General features: G+C 34.7%; 2 protein-coding genes across 4 annotated transcripts; one reads left to right on the forward strand and one right to left on the reverse strand.

The window, feature by feature from the left end:
- Positions 1-1,453: 1,453 nt before the first annotated feature.
- On the forward strand, positions 1,454-12,522 carry LOC131938936 (WD repeat-containing protein 36). The gene is made up of 21 exons (XM_059297168.1): positions 1,454-1,548; positions 2,431-2,595; positions 2,763-2,790; positions 2,927-3,027; positions 3,135-3,252; positions 3,347-3,534; positions 3,675-3,807; positions 3,993-4,168; positions 4,349-4,469; positions 4,587-4,736; positions 5,079-5,236; positions 5,579-5,693; positions 5,876-6,041; positions 6,293-6,401; positions 6,877-6,956; positions 8,490-8,698; positions 8,823-8,968; positions 9,347-9,466; positions 10,246-10,330; positions 10,541-10,728; positions 12,281-12,522. Exons 2-21 carry the CDS (start codon positions 2,443-2,445, stop codon positions 12,428-12,430), a joined length of 2,694 nt encoding a protein of 897 aa, XP_059153151.1. The 5' UTR covers positions 1,454-1,548; positions 2,431-2,442; the 3' UTR covers positions 12,431-12,522.
- A 70-nt stretch (positions 12,523-12,592) lies between these two features.
- On the reverse strand, positions 12,593-16,005 carry LOC131938937 (2-iminobutanoate/2-iminopropanoate deaminase). Of its 3 annotated transcripts, none has more exons than XM_059297171.1 (6): positions 15,834-16,005; positions 14,203-14,308; positions 13,715-13,769; positions 13,475-13,543; positions 13,178-13,233; positions 12,593-13,081 (listed from the first exon to the last, which is right to left on the reverse strand). In XM_059297171.1, the coding sequence occupies exons 1-6, from the start codon at positions 15,839-15,841 to the stop codon at positions 13,025-13,027; spliced, it is 351 nt and encodes a 116-aa protein (XP_059153154.1). In that variant the 5' UTR covers positions 15,842-16,005; the 3' UTR covers positions 12,593-13,024. The 3 variants fall into 3 exon arrangements, with proteins under 3 accessions (XP_059153154.1, XP_059153152.1, XP_059153153.1); XM_059297169.1 differs by lacking the exon at positions 15,834-16,005 and adding an exon at positions 15,542-15,749; XM_059297170.1 differs by lacking the exon at positions 15,834-16,005 and adding an exon at positions 15,440-15,465.
- Positions 16,006-18,154: the final 2,149 nt, after the last annotated feature.

Genomic DNA, 18,154 nt, shown 5'->3' on the forward strand with positions numbered 1-18,154 from the left:
AACACGGCAAACTCCGACTAACTGGCTTGGATATCGGTTTGAATAACTTGCATCATTCGCTTCTGTCCTTTGGTTCTCACCAGGCTTATCTTCCACCCCACAGAGCCCATGGTAAACTCGTACCCCACCGTCCAGTACCCAGCTCGACCGTAGGAAGCTAATAAAAACTACGTCACTCATGTCAAATTAATGATTACTGATGGATAGGGAAATGCATTCTAAATTAACAGTCTCATTCAACGATATTCGAAACAGTCGGCACTTGGGCAGTGGCAAGCATGGAATTATTGTCACAGGGCTGGCTACAGCACGGCTGTGGGGCTGGGCCTGGTGCCCAAGCGGCTGTCAGCTGTCTACTCTCTACTCCACGTATTCTCATTGTTCTCTGATGAGTGTTTTTATCCTGTTTAAACTTGTGTATCTTTACAGTATAAATTTTGTTATGAGTTTTGAAAATAAAATAATATAATTATTAATATTTGTGCAGGGAGATGGAGGGCCGCACCGTGACACCAAAAGAGCCGCATGCGGCTCGCGAGCCGCAGGTTGCCGACCCCTGTTCTAGACTGATAAAAGAGAAAAAAAAATTTAGTGGAGGGTAAAATATGTGTCTCACAACTCTCCCATATATATATATATATATACATACATATATATATATATATATATATATATATATATATATATATATATATATATATATATATATATATATATATATATATATATTAGCTTCAGACTTTCACTTACGGATGCCTCCGCCTCAGATAGAACATCAGGTGGCCTGAAAAAATTGCCATTCCCGAACAGTTCAGAAAAACTGGGCAAGACCATATTGGTAAAGAAATACATATGCGCATATGGGGATGGGTTGGACACACCTTGAGCAAACCAACTAGCAACATCACCAGACAGGCTCTAGATTGGAATCCCAAGGAAAGTAGATAGGCCAAAACAGACTGAAAATGGTCAGCTGTAGAAGCCAAAATGTCGGAGACCCAACTTGGAGGAGTCGCCCGAAACCGAGTACAGTCCCTATGCTCCACAAGGGGTCCACAGGAATGATGATGATATAATATATTTCTTATTAGATTTAGCAATTTTTGTTTTGACATCGCTTCCTTAGTAGACTTAGTTTTAACTAACTTGCAACACAAACTCCCGTTTTGTGATGCGATAGGATGCCACACAGTGAGATATAAAAAAAAAAAGTGTTTTAGTTAAAACATCATAGGAGCTTGTTTATGTAGTGAATTTGTTGTGCCAACAGAATAGTGACAACTCCTTCCCCCACATACAGAGCTGTTTGCCCTTCTTATTTATATTAATGCTACCCTGAAAATAGACTAATAATAATTTGTAAAAACGGACAAAAATCATGGACACTTTTTCCAACGACACCTCAAGGAGCATTTATTTTGTTTTTCCCGAATAAGTGTCTATTTCCGGTCTACTTTCATTTTCACAACCATGTGTGTAGAATAAATATGTGGTTTGTTTACATACCAGGGCGCTGAATAAATAATAATAAATATAATTAAGAATTATGTAAGCATAGTGTAGACTAGATCTAGATTTAGTTTAGTTTTTAAATTTATAATCTATACTTACTTTTTGCAAGCCTACACTTTGAAGTTTGATTTTTGAGTAAATCTCACTCTGAACTCTGACAACAATGTCTTTTCAATGATCACAATCTCGGAATCTCCTGTCTCTGATTCTCTGGTGTCTGGTACTCTTGTCTGACGCACCAGTTACCACTTCGTCTTACTTAATTTAACTTAATTATTAATTAAACTTAACCTACTAAGTAAGTGAGGAAGTCTTACTTACTAGATCTAATCACTTCTCAAAGTTTCTGTGCAGCAGTCCAAGATATTCTAGATCGAGATTCTAAATTTAATCTTTTCTTAAATTTCTTACTGATCTGGGGTGGTCCATAACATTAAAATTCATTAAATGATGGCACACTCATAGGGGGAGGGGGGGTTCTGTAATTTTGTGATGGTTTAATGAGGGCGAGGGGGTTCAGATGGAGTGACGTCACACTTTTGTATTATAAAATAGCAATATTAGAAAACAAATTTTAGCCCTTAATTTTGCGTTTTAGAAAACTATTTTAATAAATGGTAGATCTAATAGGAATTGATTAAAATACTTTATGTTGACAGAGTTCAGACAAGATTTTGGAAAAATATAGTATTTTAAGAAAAATTAAACTGCAATTTTGAGGGGGGGGGGTTGTAGGCTAAGGTGTGAAATTTTAGGGGAGGGGTATGGCTTTTTTGTGACGATGTGTGAGTGAGAGGAGGGGGGGGGGGGGTAAAAAAATCACCATTGGTTTTTTTGATCCAGCTCTTTTCAGTCACTTTTTCTGCAAATAGCATTATCAAATAAACAGTTTTCCTTTATTTTTTTTATCATTCACAGAGAAAATCAAGAATGTCTTTTACACAGAATCCAAGTAAAATTTTTGCTGGATATAGAGCATTAGGTTTTGTGAGCAACCACATACCACTGGCTACACGCTACCATAAACGACATAAAGATAACTATGTCATAACGTGTGTTGGACAAGCTTTCCATGTTTATAATGTGAGTATTCCCATTATTTTATTTTGAACATTTCCCCATAATTACAAGTATGGTTTTATTACTGTATATGATATTTATATTAAATTCAGTTATTATTCATGCTTAAAAGTAGATAGTGTTATATTAGTTTACTTATGGATAGATTAAAATTTTTATTTTTTTTCCAGATTAGCAAGCTTGGTATTGTTTCAGTCAGTAAGTAATTTTTAATAAATAATTAAAGATTAGTAATTCAGTCATGTTGGCTAAGTGATTGTTAACAAAATTGTATTCATAAATTTGACAGAAGAGTAATAAAGGTACAATTTTGACGTTGAAATTTCTTTATCAGGTGATCCACATCCAGATGACATCAGTGTTCTGGCTGTAGACTTCCGTTATGTGTTCACAGCAGCTGGCAAAGGTGTATATGCTGTTGCTAGAAATAAAAAGGTAATATTTGTAATGTTGGCTGTACAATTATAACCATTTCAGTTTGTTAAAAAGTTAAAATTTTATATGGTAAAATGAATAAATAAATTTTAAATTTTTTTTTCTAGATTGAAAAAAGATTTGTTGGTCACAAAGCAGATGTCTCCCTATTGCTTCCATTTGGACATCATTTAGTCTCAGTTGATGTTGATGGGTTTTTATTTGTCTGGGACATTAACTCTCAAGGTTTTTTTTTCAAGTTTTCTTTTTTAAAAATATTTTTATTCTTAGTTTAGAAGATTTTAAAACATGCATGAAATGCTGATGTGTATTCTTTCAGAACACTATCTTCAGATAAAGTTTGATCCATCAGCATTTGCTGTTACTGCCATTGCCCACCCTCACACTTATTTGAATAAAATTATCCTTGGGAGCCAGCAAGGCACTCTTCAGCTTTGGAACATAAAATCCAACAAATTGATTTATACATTTCCTGGGTGGGGATCTCCTGTTACAGCAATTCAACAGGTAAATTTATGCCGCTCATTTGACTTTGTTTTTATTATTCTCCTGTAGAATAAGTTGTAATAAATCACAAAAAAATTGAAGTTGAGAATCTGTGTAAAGTTTATTGTTAAATTCTTTAGGAATAATTGTTTCTCTTTTAGTCAACAGCAGTAGGTGTAATGGCTATTGGTCTGGCAGATGGGCAAGTTTTACTCCACAATTTGGAAGTTGACAAGACTGTTGTTAAGTTCAAACAAGATTATGGACCTGTCACAGCTATAGGCTTCAGGACAGGTGAGCTGATATTTATTGTGTGTGTGTTTAATGTTAAGTATCTGGATTTTGCAATGTGGATTTGTGATTAAATTTGGGCTTTAATATTTAAGCCTGCCTGGTATGTCATGTTGTTCATATTTTTATTTAAAAAAATAAAAGCTCTGAAAAAAGAAAGATTGAAAAATTTTGTTTGTTTTTATCAGATGGTCATCCCATGATGGTGACAGGAAGTACTGCTGGTCATATATCTTTATGGGATTTAGAAAATCGGAAACTTCACAGCTACATGCTAGAAGCCCATTACTCATCAGTTACTGGCCTTTCCTGTCTTCCATCTGAGCCTCTCATGGTTACATCTGCAGCTGACAACTCATTAAAGGTTTATTGTTTTTTCATTAACACAAGCACTTGGAATAAAACGAGCAAAAAAAATGCTGTCTATATTTTAAACTTGGAGAAGATACTTCAAAAATGTTTTTGTGTTGTCATGTTTTAAAAAGTTTTTATAACTGTGTGGGTGAAACAATGTGTGGGTGCTAATACAATGTTCTATTAACAGGTTTGGATATTTGATTTAGCTGATGGTGGGGCTAGGTTGTTGCGGTTAAGAGAGGGTCACAGCAGTCCTCCTTCATTCATCAGGTTTTATGGAAGTGATGGCCAGAACATTCTTACTGCAGGTTTGTTACATAAACACAATTAAAAAACCACTTTTATTTTGTCATTCAATTATCCTCCATAGACTATCTAACTATATGTTTTATCCAATTAAAATTTGAGTTAAAAATTTTTTTTAGGTCAAGACAGCACTTTAAGGTCATTTTCAACAGTACATGACAAGTATAACAAAAACCTGGGCAGAGCTTCCTACCACAAAAAGGCATCAAAAAGGGCAGGCTTGAAACTTGATAAACACAAGATGCCACCTGTTATCAAATTTGTAGCAGGTTTGTTTCTTTATCTTCTTATGTTGAAGAGTGAGGCATTTTTCACTTGTTTTATCATTTTATGTAGAAAATAGTCTATTTGTCTGTCATCAGCCTGGATATTTGTTTGTGGCAGTGATCTCTCTGACACCTTATGTTACACTCAAATTAAGAATAAGGTCTTTTGTACATTGAAAGCAGTGGGCTACTGACAATCTTTTTATGAGATTTACATTTCATACACAATTTGATAAATCAACTTGCTTGGTGAAAGTTTATGTCATTTATTAAAATGAGTTAATTCTGAATGTATTTTTCCACCAATGTAATGTGATACCATTTGGTTTAAAATTTGATGTGTAGAGTCAAGCAGGGAGAGTGATTGGGACAACATTTTAGCTTGTCACCGATCTCTAAGCCTGGTCACAACATGGAGCTACCAAAGGACCACAATGGGCAAACACATGATTTCACATGCCCGGTTTGAAAATGATGTTTCAGAACATTCTGTCAGTGCTACTGTAAGTTTTAAAAAACAATTGTAAAAAATTCACAATTTCTTGAGTTGAATTTGAAAAAAATATGCAATTTCTTGAGTTGATTTAGTATTGTTCTTTCTGTCTGTCCTGTAACCAAGTGTCCTGTTGACCAGTTGCCTTGAGTCTTGTGATGAATATATACCATCAGCACTTCTATGTTGTAACTATTGTTACAAGGTCACTACAATGTCTATATTTGACACTTTTAAGTGCATAGCACCAGCTAGATTTCACCTGTTAAATTATCACATTTGTTAATTGTATGTTATCCGTAATTATAAGCTGTAACAAAAAATCTGTAACCAAAGTCACTTAAATTTTCAGGCAGTGGATATAAGCTCATGTGGTAACTTTGGTGTGATTGGTTACAGTACAGGTCATGTGGACATGTACAACATGCAGTCCGGACAACATAGAGGAAGTTTTGGGAACCCTACAGGTGAAACATTTTTGTTTTATTTGCCCAGGGGTGATTAACAGTAATTTTAAAAATGTGCACTAGTAATAGTAAAACATGTTTTTATAATTCTCACCTTCTTGGTAAATTGTTTTTTAAAAAGCAAGTACCATTTTAAAAGTTATTGAAGTAAAATTTTAAATTTTTTGTCTTTTTAAATACAGCCCATTCCTGTACTGTCAGAGGGGTTGCATGTGATGCTCTCAACCAAAAAGTGATTACAGCAAGCTCTGATGGGGCGTTAAAGTTTTGGCGATTCAAATCTAAAGAATTACTTGGAGAGCTAAATTTGAATGTCATAACAGCGCAAATTTTCTTACATCGAGACAGGTTTGTATATTAAGCTTGATTTACACATTAAATGTTCCAGTTATATTTGCTTCTGGCATTACTTACTCAAGTAAAATAAATATGTATAGTTGAATAAAAATAAATGTGTCCACATTTAAATTGCCAACTAAAATAAATATTGTGTTCACGTTAAAATTTGTATTATTACATTTTAAAATGTTTATTTAAATTACTATTGTTTCCCTGTTAAATGTCAATTAAATATTATGTTTTTGCTAACATCTAAATAGTTCTATGTTGGCGGTTGCTTCTGATGACTACACAGTCAGCATTGTTGATATTGACACGAGAAGGACAGTCAGACATTTTTCTGGCCATTCATCCTCAGTTACAGACATGGTAAGTAGGCCTAACTGGTTCCATTTTTATCCAACACATAATGTTATAGTAGGGGTCGGCGTTGTTGAGTCGGTAAAGCTCATGGTTGCTAAACCGAAAAGTCTCAAGTTCCAACCCTCGGGCAGATGAGGCTCGTTAGCTGGGGACAGCCACTCTTCTAGGAGAGACAACTCCAAAATCAAACAACTGCTGCCTTGTAGTTTGTTCTTGGTTGGACAAAGGCTATGGAAGCAAATCCATAAAGAAAAGCAGGCTGAAATCGGAGTCAATGGCCTCAATGGCGCATAACCAGTTGACACGTAATCCTTAATTGTGATGGAAGCATGGTCGAGTCGGCAAAGCTCATGGTTGATAAATTTGAAAAAAGTCACGAGTCCCTCCCAACACTAAAAATTAAGAACGAAGAAGAAGATAATGTTATAGTCAATAACTTAAAGTTTTGCTTGTCTCTTATTTTATCTTAAATTATTACCAGGCGTTCAGAGCGGATGGTCGATGGCTCATAACTTCAAGTATGGACTGTACAATCAGGACCTGGAATTTACCTAATGGCAAGTAAGTATCTGTAAAGTACAGCTAGTTTCAGAATTGTTTTTAATGTTTGACTTTCACTTCTTAGGTGTTTTATTTTACCTTATAACTATGTTGATAAATAATATAGACATATCTTTTCTAGATTGGTTAGACTATATTGAAATGTTTTTCCTCTATTTGTGATTAGGTTGATTGATGTGTTTCTCCTCCAAGGTCCTATTAAAATGTTTTTCCTCTATTTGTGATTAGGTTGATCGATGTGTTTCTCCTCCAAGACCCTATTGAAATGTTTTTCCTCTATTTGTGATTAGGTTGATCGATGTGTTTCTCCTCCAAGACCCTATTGAAATGTTTTTCCTCTATTTGTGATTAGGTTGATCGATGTGTTTCTCCTCCAAGACCCTATTGAAATGTTTTTCCTCTATTTGTGATTAGGTTGATAGATGTGTTTCTCCTCCAAGACCCTATTGAAATGTTTTTCCTCTATTTGTGATTAGGTTGATAGATGTGTTTCTCCTCCAAGACCCTATTGAAATGTTTTTCCTCTATTTGTGATTAGGTTGATCGATGTGTTTCTCCTCCAAGACCCTATTGAAATGTTTTTCCTCTATTTGTGATTAGGTTGATCGATGTGTTTCTCCTCCAAGGTCCTATTGAAATGTTTTTCCTCTATTTGTGATTAGGTTGATCGATGTGTTTCTCCTCCAAGACCCTATTGAAATGTTTTTCCTCTATTTGTGATTAGGTTGATCGATGTGTTTCTCCTCCAAGACCATATTGAAATGTTTTTTCCTCTATTTGTGATTAGGTTGATCGATGTGTTTCTCCTCCAAGACCATATTGAAATGTTTTTTCCTCTATTTGTGATTAGGTTGATCGATGTGTTTCTCCTCCAAGACCCTATTGAAATGTTTTTCCTCTATTTGTGATTAGGTTGATAGATGTGTTTCTCCTCCAAGACCCTATTGAAATGTTTTTCCTCTATTTGTGATTAGGTTGATAGATGTGTTTCTCCTCCAAGACCCTATTGAAATGTTTTTCCTTTATTTGTGATTAGGTTGATCGATGTGTTTCTCCTCCAAGACCCTATTGAAATGTTTTTCCTCTATTTGTGATTAGGTTGATCGATGTGTTTCTCCTCCAAGGTCCTATTGAAATGTTTTTCCTCTATTTGTGATTAGGTTGATCGATGTGTTTCTCCTCCAAGACCCTATTAAAATGTTTTTCCTCTATTTGTGATTAGGTTGATCGATGTGTTTCTCATCCAAGGTCCTATTGAAATGTTTTTTCTCTATTTGTGATTAGGTTGATCGATGTGTTTCTCATCCAAGACCCTATTGAAATGTTTTTTCCTCTATTTGTGATTAGGTTGATCAATGTGTTTCTCCTCCAAGGTCCTATTGAAATGTTTTTCCTCTATTTGTGATTAGGTTGATCAATGTGTTTCTCATCCAAGGTCCTATTGAAATGTTTTTCCTCTATTTGTGATTAGGTTGATAGATGTGTTTCTCCTCCAAGGCCCTATTGATATGTTTTTTCTCTATTTGTGATTAGGTTGATCGATGTGTTTCTCCTCCAGTCTCCAGCGACTTCCATAGCCATGTCACCATGTGGAAACTTTTTAGCGACCACACACGTTGGTGATGTTGGTATCTACCTGTGGTCCAATAGGACCCTCTATTCTCATGTGTCACTGACACCTTTACCTGCAGATTATGTTCCTAAGTTGGCTAATTTACCAGCTACAAGTGCAATGGATGAAGGTGAGTAATTCCTTTTCTATTTCACTGAAAAATATATCCCTACACTAGTCTGTTAGATACTGTGCTATAGAAAGAAAATTACTAATTTACTGATGTTGAAAAGGTTCTCAAATTTCCTTGGCAGAATCCTCTGAGTTATCTAAAGAAGCCCCTGATGAAGAAGAGGAGTATGAGTACAAGTCGCCAGAACAAATTGCTGATGAGTTGGTTACACTTTCACTTCTCCCAACTTCACGATGGCTGAACCTGTTAAACCTGGATGTTATACAGGTAGGTGAATTGAATTTTAATCCCAAGCAGATGAGATAGATCAGCTAGGGTTTGCAACCAGTCTAGGAGAGGAAATTTGCTGATTTGTTTTTGGTTGAACCAAGGCTATGAAAGCATGTTTGAAGAAAAACAGAATAAAATCATAATTAATGGGACATATGGACATGCATAACATATTGACATGTAATATTTTAGTATGTTGGAGGTAATCCCTACCAATAAGATTTTAAAATAATCTGGTAAACAACAGTATTCAGCCTCTAGCAAGCAAAGAAGATAATCACAAAAGGTCTAAAGATGACTAGGTGTAGGAGGGTCAGAATAAACTAAAACCTAAATATTTCTAATAACATTTTTTTTCTTTTTCCGTATCATAAGATGAGGAATAAGCCCAAAGAACCCCCCAAAGCACCAAAGTCTGCACCTTTTTTCCTGCCCACAATAGCTGGACTTGAGCCTAAGTTTGACATACAGGAGGGAGGATCAGATCAACAAACTGTAAGTGATGGAATGTATTAGAATGTTGTATGGTATGTTAGAGTAATGGAAGATATTAGACTGTTGTATGGTATACTAGAGTAATGGCACATAGAATGTTGTATGGTATGCTAGAGTAATGGCACATAGAATGTTGTATGGTATGCTAGAGTAATGGCATGTATTAGAATGTTGTATGGTATGCTAGAGTAATGACACATATTAGACTGTTGTATGGTATACTAGAGTAATGGCACATATTAGAATGTTTTATGGTATGCTAGAGTAATGGCACATATTAGAATGTTTTATGGTATGCTAGAGTAATGGCACATATTAGAATGTTGTATGGTATGCTAGAGTAATGATACATATTAGAATGTTGTATAATATGCTAGAGTAATGGCACATATTATAATGTTGTATGGTATGCTCGAGAAATGGCACAAATTAGAATGTTGTATGGTATGCTAGAGTAATGGCACATATTAGAATGTTGTATGGTATGCTAGAGTAATGGCACAAATTAGAATGTATGATATGCTATAGTAATGGCACATATTAGAATGTTGTATGGTATGCTAAAGTAATGGCATGTATTAGAATGTTGTATGGTATACTAGTGCATAGGCTCCTTCAGTTTTGAATTGTGACTTTGTAATTTAAAGATATGACCAACTTGTTCTAGTGGTTAGCTAGTTTAAATTAATAAGTTAAATGTTGCTGGTGATTTTCTTTTAACTCTCCTGTTTCCCCTGATATCAATTATTAAAAAAAAACCTTTGTTTTCTTCAATGCAGACTGAAAGCCACATTAAAAAACCTCTTCTGGGGTCACTGTCAGATTTAGGCATACAACTTACCAAAGCACATCAACAAAATTCTTGTAAGTAAAATACTAGAAATGAATCAAAATGTAGTTTTATTTATTTTTCATCCAAATTATTTTTCTTTCTCAAAAAATGGTGACATTTTTATAATGACCAATAATTGCAAGACCAGGTTCTTTTAAACAATTTACATAAATTATCAGCCAGGCATAGTGGAAATTTGTTTTTGAGAATTCAATTTAACTTAGTACAAAATTCAATTCCAGATGACCAAGTCCTGTCAAGTATGAAAGAGATGGGCCCATCAGCCATTGATAAAGAAATAAGGTTGTTAGCAGCAGAGGAAGGGGGCAGTGATGATGTTATGATTTATTTCTTGGAATTCATACAATCAACCCTGCAGTCCAACAAAGATTTTGAGTTAGCCCATTCTTACCTGGCACTTTTCCTGAAGGTAAATTTACTTGTTAATCATAGTCATACCTTTTTAAGGAAAAAGTTGAGGTTGTCAGCATAGCGTAAGCAGCCAGAATGTCATGTACCCTATTTGGAGGAATCATCCCTGACAGACAGGAGTGATGACAATACAAGAATCAGATAGCTTTACCAAAGATGTATTGCTATAAGTATTGTATAAGCACTTGTTACAAAAATAGGACTGGCTAAACAGATTATCTATAATAATAGTTTCGCTGTCTGTCTATCTATCTATCTATCTATCTATCTATCTATCTATCTATCTATCTATCTATCTATCTATCTATCTATCTATCTATCTATCTATCTATCTATCTATCTATCTATCTATCTATCTATCTATCTATCTATCTATCTATCTGTCTGTCTGACAAGAACGCTCTAGAGAAAAGACAAGCAATTTAAAAACATGCATAGTAATTCGAAAAACGAAGTATGACGTCGACACATTTAGCGCACAGAGTAGAAAATAATCTCAAGCCGGATAGTGCACACATTTATATGACGTCATTGATTATCGAGTAAACATTCAATACAAAGGCAATTTGGTCTAATCTAAGTGGTTTGCGTGAAGAGTTTCTTTCATACAATTCTTCGGGTAGGGGCGAAGCCCCACTCCCGCGTAAGAACGTCTGAGCCCCCCCCCCCCTCCCCAACTCAAAAGAAATTTCCTCATCGATACTCTATAATAAAATTACCGCCTAATTAATGTGTCTAATCTAAAAAGTGGTTTTCTTGCAATTTCTTTAATGCAATTCTTCGCGTAGTGGCTATGCGCGACACCAGTGTTTCTTTCAGACTTTTTCCTCCCCGGAGAGGGGTGGGGGTACTTGAAATTTTCGGGGGCGGGGGTAGAATTTTCTGGGAGGGGGCGGACACTGGAAAAAGTATATAATTATATTTCGTTGAATGGGACGGTAGACATGTTTTTTTGGGGAGGGGGGGGGGGGGGTGGTGGAGGGGTAGGGGGTGGAGGGGTGTGGGGGTGGGGGGTGGTGTGTGGGGGGTGGGTTGGTTTCAGTGTTTCTTTCAGACTTTTTCCTCCCCGGAGAGGGGTGGGGGTACTTGAAATTTTCGGGGGCAGGGGTAGAATTTTCTGGGACGGGGCGGACACTGGAAAAAGTATATAATTATATTTCGTTGAATGGGACGGTAGACATGTTTTTTTGGGGGGGGTGGAGGGGTGGCGGGGGTGGGGGGGGGTGGGGGGTGGTGTGTGGTGGGGGTGGGGGGTTATGTATGGGGGGGTGGGTTGGTTTTAGTTTAGAGAAAAGAGACAGCACTATCAGCCTAGCGCCCGTTGTACCCTTCCTCAACGGGCCATTTATCTCGTTTAAGAATAAGAATGCAAGCATTTAAACAACAGATTTGGCATAGTACCATGGGTGTACATCCAGATGTCAAATAAGTTATTTTTTGATTGACAGCTTGTTTCAAAATAAAGGCTTTTGTGTCTTTTTGTTAACCTTGTATTTATTAAATTTAAGTAATTAACTTGATTGTAATAATTCAAACATTTTTTCTTGCAGGTACATGGAGAAGAATTAACTCAAAAGCCACAGTTCTCAGAGAGCCTTGAGAAGATTGCTTCAACACAGATCCACTCATGGAATAGAATACAGACATTGTTACAGAAATCTTTAGGGCTTGTAGGGTACCTTAGGTCTGCTACAATCTAATCAAGTGGACTAACAGAGCTTGAAATCATATGTAATAAATATTTAAATATAAATATCAAGAATGCTTTTTACATTATTTCTTGTTGCATATAGGATAGCATTTAGCATAGAATAACATTCAAATAAAAAATACAAAACAATCTGAATTAAAAAGCACTCTGGTTTGATTATTCCATAGTTTATTCATTGTAATACTGCATTAAATCATTCACCTTGAATACAATGTAAATGTACATTACCTAAAACAAGATAAATGCATAGTTTCAACACCTAAATATTGTACAATTCACATTAAACAGTTAATAAAGAATGACATAAATATTAATGACAATGAACCGATGAAAAGAAGTACATTATCATGACAAAAAAGAATATATCACTAAGACTAGTTCAAAAGTTTTTTTTTAAAGATAAGGCACTATTTCAAACCTCTTTAAATGAGAACAAAACAACCACAAATATCTGATTTTTTTATATAGAAAAGTAACATATTTGTAGCAGAATTCTGATTAGTTATAAACTGTGGGGGTGAATTAAATCCTCTCAGTAATCTTTCAAGTCCTACATTTTGCTGGCTGGATGTGAAGTTGAGAGTCAGGCATCAACTATTTCACCCACCATAGCAATGGCTTCTATCTCCACATTGGCTCCCTATAAAACAGGATTAACATTGAGTCAATGTACACATGGTTCGAATATTTTAAAAGTTTTGGTAAATGAACACAAACATCCTATTACACAACTTACTTTTGGTAATGCAGCCACCTGATACGCTGCCCTTGCTGGTTTGTTGTTTGGAAAATCTTTAAAAAAAAGAAAATGTGCAAACTTTTAATTAGTTGCTTGGTATATACATTTAAGTAAAACATTTAAAACTTGGTACGAAAAAATTCAATGAAATGCAAAGCAGATTTTAAATAAATTTATTACCAGAAGGTTTTAAAAATAATTAATGTGCAATATTACAGGGGAATCATAATTGTTTGCTTTAAATGATGACTTACGTATGCAAATGTAATTAATAACTGTTATTTAAATACTTACATTTTGAATACACTTCATTAACAGCAGCAAAGTCATTAATGCTTTGAAGCAATACTGTTGTTTTCACCACTATAAAAATCATGTTGAAAAACATTTATTAGAAAATAATACCAAATCTGAAACTATTCACTATATAGTTTTAAATTACTTAAAAGAATAAGAGAAGAATAATCTCTTACATATTTAACATAAAAAACTAAACCCCATCTCAGTTTAACAATAGAAGTAATCACTACTTACCATTTTCAAAAGAGCTTCCAGCTGCTTCTAATATCGCCCCCATATTTTTCAATGCCTAAAAAAATTCAAAAGAAATGCACATTGGATGTGAATAAAACAACTGAATTGAGCATAACTCACTTTTACAGTACAAATTAATGTTATAAACTGGTAAAAGGCAACAAGTGACTGAACCAAAACTATGAGTATGGGGAATATTATTTGTTGTATATGAAATATAACAAAATAAATTCCCTCATATGCTGAGGTCAAAACTACTTCAATTACTCAATGGAATGTTAGGTCTGAAAAGAGGATTTTACTTTATACCAAGTACAAGGCTGACTATGAAAATAACATATTTATAATTTTTAAGTCACTTTAGTATTGAGACTTACTTCACTAATCATCACATGGTATCTTTAAAGAAACAATCACTAATGTGTAAACCTACCCCTGGAAGTATTACAAAAGCTATAACTGACATTACCTGTGTATAAAGTTGTTACCTGATCAGCCTCTGCTACAGCCCCGCCTGGAACAATTTCCATTGTTTCTGGGATGAACCCAATTTGACCAGAGATGTACAGCGTGTTGTCCACTTGTACTGCTTGACTGTGGCAAAGAATTTATTATTACAATTTACAATAATTTTAAAATGTGGTAACACTATTTAGTTATGGTGTTTGGGACTCTTCAGGGGTAACATGGCCTAGCTGTACAGCGTCAGACTGCTAACTCGAAAGTATTGTGTTTAAATCTGTGTACAAGTCAAAAGAATGTCCCTGAGTCCACCCAGCTCTGATGGGTACCTAACTCTTGTTAGGGGAAGTAAAGGTGGCTGGACATAGTGTTGACCACACTATCCTTTCATATGTCAAGGTCACAGAAATGGGTGAACTCTACTTCACTAGTCCCATGGACCAACAGGTTCGAAAGGGAACTTGACTTACTTTATCATTTGGGGTAGTCTATAAATGAGATCGCACTTGAAGGGGTTCATAATTTTGAGACGATGTGTGATGAGGGGGAGAACCAAGAAGGGTTAGATAGTGTGATGTCACACTTTTGCATGATAAAAAGTAATGTTAAAAACTGAGTTTTAGCCATTGTTTGCTTTTTAGATAACTGTTTTAATATATTGTTTTAGAACTTGATTAAAATACTCAATGTTGACAGAGCTCACTCAATATTTTAGAAAAAAAAACATGTTTAAAAAAAATCGGCTGCAATTTGTGTGTGTGCGTGGGGAATTGTGGGCTAGTTGTGAAGTCATTTGGAGGGGGGGGGGGGGGGGGGTCTTGCTTTATGTGATGTGTGATAGGAGTGGTGGGGGGTGTGGGGGAATCGTCTAAAGAAGTGGGATGACTACGTTGTTTTGATGGTTACTTAACATTATTACCTTTTGTCTAAGTCTTTAGTAGCAGTTTCAGAATAAAATAAAACTTCAGTAAGATACTCATACTGTATTTAGTATTTAATTACTATTTATTTTGTATTGTTCTGCCATAGCCTTAAATTTAAATCTCATTTGAAGATGAATAACACTTAGAATCTATAATTTAATTAGCCTAATTAATAATTATTTATTTAGTTTTTTACTATTGTAAACTGTGTAACTGTAAACTATTGTTCTCTCGATCTAGATCTAGAATAGATCTATATCTTAACGGAGTGGGATTGAGGCTCCTTTTTATTTTCTAATTTTTGCCCAGAGTTCACAACGACAGCAACTTTTCATTTCACCTGCAGGTCATCGTCGGTCATCCTGTCGTTATCACTCAGTCAGCAGTCATGATGACTGGACGAGTGCACAAAAGCAACGAAATCGAAATGCAGCATACGAACCTGTATGGTCCGACAGCTTTAGGGGCTTTTGCTGAGCTGATGATTTTTCTAACAATTTTAGATGCCATGGCCTTATTCTAACTTATTGAGCTTATTTTTCGACGTGGAAAAAATGAAAGTAGGCTGCTAAACCACTACAAAACAAGTTGAACCTAGCTTAGCATAAAAAAATACACGTCAAAATGTGAAAAGAAATCTAGCTCCGGTAACAGTTTTGCAATAACCATTTGTCAAATAGAAGAAAAACAAATATGTAGGCTATATGATCAGTTCATAAAACAAATCTACATACACAAACATTTTAGGCTACTAGATCTAAGCACTACAGCAGTGGAACAAAGTTCTAGATCTATAGTAGGCCTACGATACCCTCCCCCTCTTTATTGCGATACAAGCATTCTCCCAGACGTCTCGCGACACACATCAGCACTAATATAAAAAATAAACAGAGGCTAGATTATGATGAAGGCCTAGATAATGGAGAGGCGTAACCCCAAATTTTGGCTACCGGAGTCGATCTAATTTGTGATGCGCCAACAATCCAGACTAGTTGTTACAGCGTTCATGTTACATTGGTACAGCCTGTAGATTTTAATAGAAAAAAAAGCGTATAAAAAATAAACGAAAGGTTGTTTTGTGTTTTATTTGGCATTTTAATCAAATGAGTAGGTTATTTTTCAATCCTGTAACATCTGAAAACGAGTGTTAACTTTTTATCAGAGGCTGTCAATAAATTGCATAAAAATAATAAAATAAATAATAAAATAGGCTAAAAGCTTGCACGTTTATTATATAACTAGATATCTATATGTGTTAAATTGGGAAGGGTTTGTTGGAGCTAGTGGCCTAGGCAGGAGTTGTTATGAAGGAAGAGTCACATTTTCCCTCATAATGTAGGGCTAGACCTATATATTTTTATAACGTAAAACAGTTGTTTTTATGACCTTTAAAGTTGAAGACATAAAGCTTTAAGAGCACAGATCACTTCATTATCAACACATGTGAACTGAAACTTAAGTAGGGCAACTTTTATTTAAGGGGTCTGCGGAGTTCTCTCCCCCCCCCCCCATTTAATCCCCTCCACGGTATAAAGCTTTTTAAGCAATGTGAAATAATAATAATCGCTTTAATTTATTTTTTAAACAACACAATGTTTTTTTTTACAACTATTTCTAATAAGGATATAATACATTGATGTGAATCTCATAGTTTTTTTTTTTAAACAAAAAATTGTTTAATAGCCTTCTTAGTAGCATTTTTTGGTGTGTGGCAAGGGGGATGCTTGAAATATTTGATGGGTTATACAGGTAATATATGTAATATGTGCACAGTCCCAAAAGGCATTTAAAAATACAGTTTGTAAATTGGTCAGTATGGTCAAGTTGGTAAAGCTCATGGTTGCTAAACCAAAAAGTCTGGAGTTCAAACCCAAAAACAAACAACTGCTGCCTATATGGCCCATTACAAGTCCAACACAGATTCAGTAATATAGGCACTTGGAGGCAGTCTTCTTAAAGAAACTAGGGATTTTGTGGGAGGTTGCAAAATCAACAGCCAGGGACAGGACATAATGGAAGGTTATGGTCAATGCCCTTTGCCCAACAAGGATTAAAGAGGATTAAGTCAAGACATTTATAGACAAGTTTCAGGTAAATTAGGTGTAATGGGCACATTGCTGTTTTTATTTTACTAAAAAAAAGTCAATGCTAATATTTATTTCTCCCATAAAACTGAAGTATTTTTCTATTGCTTAAAAATCCTTCATCAATGTGATACAAATAAACAGCGACAATCATAATGACAATGAAAAAACATAATATGAACAAGAACACGGTTATAAAAAAACTTATAGTTTATTTGGTCCAAAATAAATGTTTGTAAAATGCTTGGTATCATTGTTATGTTTTATGGTAGTAAACAATAGCTAGGGAGCCAAAGGTCTTTGTCTTCAAACAATGCAATCACTCTTAGATCACAGAGTAGGCCTACAAAGGTGTAAAGACTCTGTTCATTTCATCAAGATCATGGAAATAAAATAACAACCACACCACACAGAATTGAAAACATTTTTTACATGCTATTGAAAATTCTAGCAAATTTAGACAAATGAAACTAACATGAAATGAAAAAAATTCTGGTACACAAAAATAATTGTTTGAATGTTTTAAAGTTTTTATTTTTATTTTACTGTACATCACAGATGCATTTATTAAGCTAATTGATTATTAGTGACTAGAGTGGATAATTATATTAAATCATTGTCATTTATTTAATCTGATTGGCAGGAATCAAGTATCATAAAAAAAAGAAATAAAATGTACAGACAGGGCTGAAAAAACAAAAAACCCTCACTTTACACAACAACAAATATAGCTAGTTAGTAAAGTATGTTTCATTACCAATATTTTTAATGAAAATATTTTTGAAGAATCTTTAATGAGATATCAAATTGCAATGTTGAAATGATGTACATTTAATGGAGTAAAAACAATGTAAGTTTTCAACATCTGATTGGTATTAAAGGAAGGAGTTAAATTAGCCAGCAGTGAATTCTCTTATAAGAAAAGCAGCTCAATCAATCAAGCAGTTTAGTCTAGAATAATTCTAGTAAAT

Source organism: Physella acuta, unplaced genomic scaffold, assembly GCF_028476545.2.
Source record: "Physella acuta isolate Inbredline_101_S28 unplaced genomic scaffold, ASM2847654v3 ptg000260l, whole genome shotgun sequence".
NCBI classification, from domain to species: domain Eukaryota; kingdom Metazoa; phylum Mollusca; class Gastropoda; family Physidae; genus Physella; species Physella acuta.

Bases quoted from the DNA above. Each gene is read 5' to 3' on its own strand.
- LOC131938936 (XM_059297168.1), top strand. From the start codon at position 2,443: ATGTCTTTTACACAGAATCCAAGTAAAATTTTTGCTGGATATAGAGCA. The intron at 5,237-5,578 runs GTAAGTTTTAAA...TTAAATTTTCAG, and splicing joins AACATTCTGTCAGTGCTACT to GCAGTGGATATAAGCTCATG. The intron at 5,694-5,875 runs GTGAAACATTTT...TTTTAAATACAG, and splicing joins AAGTTTTGGGAACCCTACAG to CCCATTCCTGTACTGTCAGA.
- LOC131938937 (XM_059297169.1), bottom strand. From the start codon at position 15,609: ATGGCATCTAAAATTGTTAGAAAAATCATCAGCTCAGCAAAAGCCCCT. The intron at 13,234-13,474 runs GTAAGTATTTAA...TTTTTTTTAAAG, and splicing joins TAATGAAGTGTATTCAAAAT to ATTTTCCAAACAACAAACCA. The intron at 13,082-13,177 runs GTAAGTTGTGTA...CCTGTTTTATAG, and splicing joins AGGTGGCTGCATTACCAAAA to GGAGCCAATGTGGAGATAGA.